A 9,444-nucleotide genomic window follows, 5' to 3' on the forward strand; every position below is an offset into this window, starting at 1 on the left:
GAAGAAGAAGAAGAAGAAGAAGAAGAAGAAGAAGAAGAAGAAGAGTACACTGGATTTGGAGGCAGAAAGCCCTGGGTATAAATCCCACAGACACCTAGTAGCTGCAACCCAAGACAAGTCCCCTAGTGTCTCAGATCCCCAGTTTTCTCATATGTAAAATGTACATAGCAGTTGTTGCAGGATGGCCAGCTGTAGTGAGGTTCCAATGAGATAATGCCTGTAAAGAGCTTCCCACTCCTTAAAGAATTAAGTCAGTGTAGTGGAGGTGCAGAGCTGCAATGGCATAAGTGACACAGGGAGTGGTGAGGGAGGGCATGCCCTCTTCCCATGCAGGTGGTCCCTGTTCTACAAATTAAAGCCTTTGAGCTGCCTAGTTCACTTTCCAGAATGACAATGTCATTTACTACTACTACTACTACTACTACTACTACTACTACTACTACTACTACTACTACTACTACTACTACTACTACTACTACTACTACTACTACTACAACTACGTCTGTATTATCTGCTTATGCCTAAACCCAAAGGGTCAGTTCTTCAGTATTTTGGCAGATGGTATATGGAATGCTATAGACCTCCTAATGCTGGTGTGGACTGGTAGGGGACAGCATTTTTTTTTAGACCCTTAACTTCGGTGTATTGTCTCATAGGTAGAAGAGTGGTAAGGGTGGGCAATGGGAGTCAAGTGATTTGCCCAGGGTCACCCAGCTGGGAAGTGTCTGAGGCCAGATTTGAACCCAGGACCTCCCATCTCTAGGCCTGACTCTCCATCCACTGAGCTACCCAGCTGCCCCCGGGGACAGCATTTTTGATCCTTAGAACATAGCTATCACCTCAAGCTTTTATGACAGAAAATTAATAATACATGGGACTACTATGTGCCAGGTAGTAGGGAAACAAATTTAAAAATGCAACTGTTAAATGTGTGTCGGCCAAGGGTGGGGAGAATGCGGGGGGTGAAGGGGAAAGTAGGAGCATGAATCATGTAACCATGTTAAAAATGAATATTAATAAATGTTTAAAATTTTAAAAAAAATGCAACTGTTGAGACAGCTGGGTGGCTCAGTGGATGGAGAATCAGGCCTGGAGATGGAAGATCCTGGGTTCAAATATGACTTCAGATACTTCCTAGTTGTGAGACCCTGGGCAAGTCACTTAACCCCTATTGCCTAGCCTTTACTGCTCTTCTGCCTTGGAACCCATACACTATGTTGATTCTAAAATGAAAGGTAAGGGGTAAAAAAGGAATTAAAACTTCCCTGCCCTCAGGGAGCTTATGTTCTCCTGGGAGGTATTAAAATAGTAACTGGCTTCTCCCTTGTTCCAGATGCCTGCTTTAGGCATGAGATTATAATAGTGATAGCCATGAGGGCTAAGGGTCCCAGTGACATCATTCCTCTTATCTCCTTTGACAGATGTGCCCAGATGCTGGTAAAGCATGGAGCCCAGGTAAACCAAGTCAGCAGTGAGAGCCTGGAGAGCCCCCTTCATGTTGCAGCAAAGCACGGCCTCGTGGATCACACACTCCTTTACTTACAACACGGGGCCATTGTGGACACTAGGAATAGCCATGAAGAGACGCCCCTCAGTGTGGCTTGTGGCCAAGCCCAGGAGCCCTGCGGCCAGGAGCCCTACTTGGAGGTGTGCCGCCTGCTGCTTCACCATGGTGCAGACACCAACGCCACCGATGAGGAAGAGAAAAGTCCCCTCCACAAAGCCTGCAAGAATGCCAGCCACTGCTTGGTCCAGCTACTGCTCCAGAATGGAGCCAGGGTAAATGTTTTCGACTACAATGGCACCTCCCCCATGGCCTCTGTTCTGCAGACAGCCTCCTTCAAGAGGGAGTACAGACCCCATCGGACCGTGCAAATGCTCCTCAACCATGGCTCCCAGAGGATCTGGCCAGGAGCTTTTGAGAAGGTATGGCTCAAAGAGCTGGCTGGCTGGGGTACCCTCTTTCTGAAAAAGATCCGAGAGTTCTGGTGGACTGCAAGCTCAATCCAAGTCAATAGTATGAAGTGAATTAATGGTAGATTCAGCCTGGGGGTCATCAAGCCCCTCATTTCAGGGAGGAGGCTCTGAGAAGTGCCTAGAAGAGTGAGTGTGCTCCAGACACAATGCATGATCTTAAATGTTTGTTCAATGAATGGCCATAAATTCAGGGGGGTAGGGGGAAGGCCCTAGCCAGCCAAAAAACATCGAGATGCTCTTGGGCTAGAGTGAGAGACGCCACAAGGAATAAGCAAAGAGGTTGGTGAGGAACGGTCTTTGTAGTTCATAGAATCCTCATAAGAACTTTTGAGGTAGGTGCTATGGATGTTACAAGGGGTAGTAGACACAGTGCTGGCCTTAAAATCAGGAAAACCTGGGTTAGAATCCTTCCTGAGACACTTATGAACCATCTGAGCCTAGGCAAGTCATTTAGCATCTTAGAGTCTCAGTTTCCCCATATGCAAAATGAAAGGGTTGGACTAGATGGCTTCTGAAGTCCAGTCAAACTCTGGAGGAGGGCTCTATGTCTCATGGAGACCAAAGAGAGGGAGCAGACAGTGACTGGGGTCCTCAGGCTGGGCCCCCTGGTGGCAAAGAGGACCTTTGGCTTGGCCACAGGAGGGGGCTCATCACCCAAGGCTCAGGCACCCAGCAGGTATGAAGGAAGTTCTCTGGACTATTTCAGCCCCCAAGGCCAGTGTGCACAGGAGAATGAGGCAACGTCACAGAACACACCATCCGTGACCGGTAGCCATGTTTAACTAGGTTCTAGGAGTCACCCACAGTGCTCAGAATTACTGAGGCAAAAGGTTTCCTAGACTGTGGGACATAAATTGTCTGTTTGGGGTCCCCAGACAAAGAGGAGCTCCTTCCATCAGGAGGACAGGAAATGGCTGATAGAGCAGCTCCTGGACTCATTGGCATGATTGTGGGCTAGGATGCTGGCCCAATCATGAGTCAATGAGTCTATGAGTGAGGGAGGGAGGGAGGGAGGGAAGGAGGGAAGGAGGGAGGGAGGAAGGGAGGCAAGGAGCAAGTGACCAAGGTGGCCAAACCAGGCCTCAGTGACTCCAAGCATCCAAATCCAAGACTAGCAGGGCACCTGCACTCAGGTCCAGGACACCCAGGAAGTCCTTTGGAACCAGACAGTTCGATCCCAGGAAATCAGGCAGACTAAGGTGCGTGTATGGCCCTCTCCAAGGGGGAAGAGAAGGCAAAGCAAGTGGCTCCACCCCAGCTAGTTAAACCAAGGTAGGAATGTCAGACTTAGAAGTCCATGGACAAATCCCCCACTCACCAGTTCTGACTGTTTCCTTCCTTCTCCCCTTTAGGACAGAGATTCTGAACTTCTTCTGGGTGCCAGACCCATTTGGTATCTGGTGATGCCTAGGGACCCTTTCTCAAATGCATAGAATTAAGTATGTAAGGAGCAGCTGGGTAGCTCAGTGTACTGAGATAGGAGGTCCTGAGTTTAAATCTGGCTTCAGATACTTCCTAACTATGTGACCCTGGGCTAGTCACTTAACCCCCATTGTCTGGCCTTTGCCACTCTTCTGCCTTGGAATCAATATACAATATTGATTCTAAGGCACAAGAGGAGAGTTAAAAAATAAACCAATAAAAAATAAAATGCATAGGACCCAAAGGAAACCAATTTTATCAAAATATAATTATTAGAATATTTTAAATGAGTATAAGGATGTCAAGTTAATAATCCCTGCCTTAGAAAATCTTGCCTTTATGGTCATAAATCCCCAGTTCATATTCTTGCTATGAGAACTTGTCAATTCTAGGAGTCTGCTAGGTGATTAATTGAATTCTGGCTCAACCAAAGAAAGTCAAAGCCAAAAGAGAGCATCCAAATCACCTACGACCATGATGGCAAATCTATGACACACATGCCAAAGGGGGCACTCAGAGCCCTCTCTGTGGGAGTGGGCACACATGCTGTTGCCCCAGCACAGAGTTCACCAGAGTTCATTAGTAGAAAGCCAGAGGGACATGGGACCAGGCTGCTCCCCTCCCCTTCTCCATGCATCTGAGGACATTTCTCACATCACCCATCCCTCTAAAAGGTTTGCCATCACTGACCTCGGCCAACTCTTTCTTTTCTTTTTTTAATGTAAAATCATGAAGTACAGAGAGGGTATATGCCTGGAAGCTCAAAGAATTTAGATTTTGCTAGAAGAGACTGTTGAATCTGTCCCATCCATTCTGGCCCCATCATTTTCCAAGATGAGGAAGTGGAGGCCAGAGAAGGTAAATAATTGGCTTAAGGTCACATCACAGGCTGGTGAGAATGTCTATAGCTAGAAGGAGAAGGAAGAGACTTGATGGCTGATGAGCACGGTAAGAGATCCTCTAATGGGATTCATTTCTTGAATGAAACTTAAACCCAAGGAGAAGCTAAGTAGTAGACCAAGGTCATCCAGAGCAAACCAGAACCAGAACTCACATCTCTGGACTCATTAATAATCATCACAACTGGTCCTTTCTCTGGCACTTTAAGGTTTGCAAAGCATTAATACTGTGTATATTATCTCCTTTGAGCCTCACATTAACCCTGTGAAGTAAGGTGTATTGATTATTCCCATTTTACAGATGAGATAACAGAGAACCAGAGAGATTAAGTGGCTTGCCCACAGTCACATGGCTAGTGAGAAAATATCAGAGAAAAGAATTTAAGTAGAGGGCTCTTTCCGCTACACATTAGTTCCCCCATTCTTGGGATGCACTGATATTTTAAGGAAGCAGTTGGTACAAGTGGAAAGAATGCTGGCTCTGGAGTCAGAGGACCTCTGTTCAAATCCTGCCTCTGCTACTTCATACCCTTAAAAGCTCAGTCAAGTCTTTCTCCTCTCTTGGGATCAGTTTCCTCACTGTAAAAGGAAAATAGGGGAGCTAGCTGACCTCTGAGGTCCTTCCTAACTCCATCTTTAGGATCCTGATCTGCCTGTCAAAGGGGTTCTCCTGGGATAGGATAAGATCATCCAGAGTCAGAGCTAGTCATTCTGATGCCTGGAGTAGGAGGCATGGCAAGTAGGCCAAGAACAACTTTCTAAGACCAGATCTGCTTAGGGTGGGACAAGACCTAAGATCTAGAGGACAGCAGCCACCTGTGCCAAATGGGGAGACACTGGATGGCCTGATACAGAAGGAGAATGATACTGGGAGAGGGAAGAAGAGGACCATTCTCGCTGCTTCCTCTTTTATTGATTTTTTATTAATTATTCTTTTGTTAATTTTTTTTATTTATTGTTTTAATTTTTATTAATTATTTTTTCCAACAGATGGGCAGTGTGATGTAGTACAAAGAGAACTGGCCTCAGAGTCACAAAAATATGGGTTCAAATCTCACCACTGACACTTGCTAGCTGAATGACTCTTGTGGACAAGCAATTTACCTTGCTCAAGCAACCCTCCTCAGAGATTTCTAGAATCAGAATATATCTGCCTTGGCAGAGGAAGTTCACTGGGAGCTCCTTCTATGGATTTCTTTAAATTTCCCTAATTAGGTGCTGGACTTAGTTGTTTCTGCCTGCTAAAGGAGCACACGTGCTATTAGCACCCTACAAATTTTGGCACCCTGAGGCAAAGCTCCAGTTGCCCCACCCTGGTTATGGCTCTGTGTCAGCAGTGCTCAAAAACAAGCAAGGGCCAGCGTGGTTAAAACCAGGCTGCCAGCCCGAGGACTGTGCTTTGCTCTCCCTTGGAGAGGGAGCTAGGAAACTCATAAATACCTCAGTCCTGATTTTCTTGTTCTCATTTGATCCCTCCATCTACATCTAAGGCAATGTGCCTGTGTGATTTCCCCCCTCAATTTTCTTTCTGCCGCCTCATTAGCTGGGGAGAGCGTGTGTGAGCACTAATGACATCAGCATGTCAGGAGAACGTGGCCACAGCAGCTCCAGCTCAGCTCTCCAGCAGACATGGGGGCGGGGGAAGAAGAGGATGGGGAAGGAAGAGGAGGAGGAGGAAGAAGAGGAGGGGGAGGTGATGGCAGAGAGGTTTAAATTGTGTTGGCATGAAAGTAATAAAAGCAGCCAGGCAGCTGCCTAGCAAAGCCGGGGGACGAGATGCTACAGACTGGGGAGGGGAGGGGGCAGGTGGACCAGGGAGCCCCAGAGAGGTGGAACAGAGAAGAGACAGAAAATGAATTCTTGAAGACAGACAATAAGACTTGGTCACAGTCTAGAGACCCAAGGAGGGGAGAGGAGGGAGGGCTTCTGCTCTCCATGGATTTCTTGTCACTGAGGAAGGCAACCATGGGGCGAAGGGGTGGGGGAGGGCAGAAGGGGAGGGAAAAGAAGGAGGTGACATTCAGTGTTCTGTGAGGCCTTGGAGAGCCATCTGGCTTCTTCCCGAGTCACAGGGTGGAGAGCCTTTGGGGGATGCCAGGGGTAACCCCTTACCAAGGAACAGTGGCTAGAAGGTCCAAGCCAGCTTGAAAACCAGAAAAATTGAAAAACTCAAAAACCAGGGTGGGGCGATGGGAGCTTTGTCCCAGGGGGCCAAGTGTGGAGGATGCACTTGTGCTCCTGCAGTATGCACGGTACAAAGAGGAATGGAGCTGGGGCAGAGAATTTGGGTTCAAATTCTAGCTCAGACTTTTAAGACCTATGTGACATTAGGTAAATAGACTCAGCTTTCTGAACCAGGGAGACTGGACCAGATGATGCCTATGGTCCCTTTCTGTTGTAAATCTATTTGCCTAATGATTTAGGTGCCTTTGGTAAGTTGCTTCACCTCTGTGGTCCTCAGTTTCCTCATGTGTAAAATGATGCATCCTCTTCTAGGTATAAATCTGTGCCTCTCTCTCTCCCTCCCTCCCCCAGCCTCTCTCCTCCTCCTCCCCTTCTCCCATCATCTGTCTTATAAAAGAGAAATTAGTCTGATTCTCTTTGGCCCCAAAGGGTACAATCAAGCCCAGTGGGCGCAAGATAGAAAGAGACAAACGTAGGCTCAGTGGCAAGCAGAAGCCTCATGAGGAAGTGAGTTCCCGTCCTCAGAGGCGTCCACACCAAGGCTGGGGGGTGGACCATTATCGGCAGGCTATAACTGAGATGCTTCTTCAGATCTGGGTTGGACTCCTTCAGCCACTCGAGTCCCCTCCGAATCTCAAAGTCTGTGATTCTCTAATGCTGTGGTTCTGAGAGCTTAGAATAAGACAGAATCAGAGCTGATGGGTGTTGTTTTTAAAGAAAAGTAAAATTAACAATGGACGCCTCTGTGGTTCAGAAGGCCTGAGTTCAAATTCAGCCTGGCCTTTACTAGTTGTGTGACCGTGGGCAAGTCACACCACCCTGCTTGCATCAGTTTCTTCATCTGTCAAACGAGCTGGAGAAGGATATGGCAAACCACTCCAGTATCTTTGCCAAGAAAACCCTCAATGGGTGTCAGACATGACTGAGATAAGTGAACAAAAGCAAAAATAATAATGATGATACTAATAAGTAACATATATAGAGGGAGTTGCTGTTGCGATCATCCCCATTTTGCAGATAAAGAAACTGAGGCAGACTTTCCCAGGTTCACAAAGCTAATCAATGTCTGAGACTGGATTTCAACTGACTCCAGATCCATAGCTCTCTCCATGGATAAAGCTCTTCTACTGGGAGCTTCGAGATTCTAGGAGGAAAGAGGCTCATGAGTAGAAAAGGGTTCTACCACAAGTCCTTTCCTCAAGCTAGCTTTGTATACAAAAAGCCATGGAGGAAGAAGATTGAGAAAGAATCTGGTTTGTTGGTTCTGAAAAGGGATTCCCCCAGAATACTCAGCACTTGTCCATCTTGGTCCTTAGAAACAAAGGTGCCATCTTCCTGTGGGAGCCAATGGCCATGAACATCTAAGCAAGAGGATACAAATGCTCTTTTCCTCCCCACCAAATCAAGAGAAAATGCAGCTGGGCAAGAAGTCCTTGCTGAGATTTGAGTCTAGAGCTACTGTCCTTCCTCAGGCCAATTCCCTTCAGGCAATACTTCTCTCCCTAGCTCCCTCGGACTTTCTGTGACATCAGCCATCACTGAGTCCTCTTGAACATCTAGCTGGGTTTCTCCTGAGGACTGCATGTCACAGCAGCATTTGGGGGTGGAAATGGGTGGGGTTGACCCATTTTACAGATTCTCTGGGGTGAATGGGATCTCAAGGGCTTCTCTTCCCACTTAGCCTAAACTCATCTTTTTGCAGCTTGTACCCATCACTTCTATTTTCACCCACCTGAGTCAAGCAGAGCTAAGCTACTCTCTTCTCCATGTGACAGCCCTTCAGATAACTTGAGGAGAACAACTGGTTTCCCTTTGAATCTTCTCTTCTCCAGGATCAGCATTCCCAAATCCATCAACTAATGCCCAGAGGACAAAACGTAGGGTTCTTCGCTGGTCCTGTTGTCTTTTCTGGATCCAGTTTATCAATGTCCTTCTTAAACCATGATGCCCAGATTCCAATTGTGCTCTGAGTGGGACCGACTCTATGGGAACTAGCACCACCCTATTTGGGGAGGTGACTTCTGCCTTCCTAAATGCAGTCCACTAGATCGATGCCTCCCCACCCCCTACAGCCCCCTTGCCCTGGCACACTTTGGGCTCATATTGACCTCCCACCCACTCAGATGCCCAGATTTTTTCAGGCAAACTATTACCTAACACACTTCCTCCAAATTGTAGGCGTCAAAGGTGGGTAAAGGGAGTTAACCCGAGTAGAAAACTTGCCTTTTTTCTCTTACCCAACCAGCAATCTACCTGACCTGTGAAAACTCTCAGCAGGCTAAATCCCTTTACAAAACTACATCAGACTCCTTTCTGCCATTTAAAATCTAGAAAGTTGCCCAGGGCACTGACAGGTCACATAACTTGCCCAAGGTCACACGATCAATGCATGCCTCAGGTAAGACTTGAGACCAGAGTTCCCAGCTCTGAAGTCATCTTTCCATCCATTATGCATCTCCAAAAGGCTACATTTATCCCTATTTCATTTCATTTCATTTCTGGTTGAACCCAGGGATCTCTAGCTTCCCAAAGATCCCAACGTCCAATGTGCGAGCTCTCCCTCCCGACTTGCCATCTTGGCAAATGTGCTTTTAGATGCTTTCATCCAAGTCGTGGATAGAACAAATGTCAGAGAGCACAGACCCCTGGGGAGCTCCAAAGAAGACCTCCTGCCAAACTGATCTAGAACCATGAAGGAATACTCTTTGCATTTGGCTACCTGACCAGTGTAGACCCCCCTCACAAGTTATACTCTTGAATGCCTCCCCAAACCAGGTACTGAAGTCTTGTGCATCCACCCCAGAAGTCATTGGGATCCTTTTCAACTCCTACTCAAAGCTCCGGATCTCAGAAAAATGGAGAGAAGTCATTCCTGAGGAAGTGTTTCAGGTAAGAAAGAAGCTGCTGCTTCACCCCTTCCTTTTTGACCCATTCTAGGATTAGAATATATATATATATATAT

The 9,444-nt window shown here is 47.0% G+C and overlaps 1 protein-coding gene across 1 annotated transcript in view; it reads left to right on the forward strand.

Annotated features, from left to right (window-relative positions):
* Positions 1–9,444, forward strand: part of ASB18 (ankyrin repeat and SOCS box containing 18) — a 47,256-nt gene that overhangs the window by 36,401 nt on the left and 1,411 nt on the right. Inside the window, exons 3-4 of the mRNA XM_044676885.1 lie at positions 1,422–1,926; positions 9,258–9,371. Coding sequence (XP_044532820.1) covers positions 1,422–1,926; positions 9,258–9,371 — 619 coding nt within the window. The remainder of the gene's footprint in view (positions 1–1,421; positions 1,927–9,257; positions 9,372–9,444) is intronic.

Source organism: Gracilinanus agilis, chromosome 4, assembly GCF_016433145.1.
Source record: "Gracilinanus agilis isolate LMUSP501 chromosome 4, AgileGrace, whole genome shotgun sequence".
In the NCBI taxonomy this organism is placed as follows: Eukaryota; Metazoa; Chordata; class Mammalia; order Didelphimorphia; family Didelphidae; genus Gracilinanus; species Gracilinanus agilis.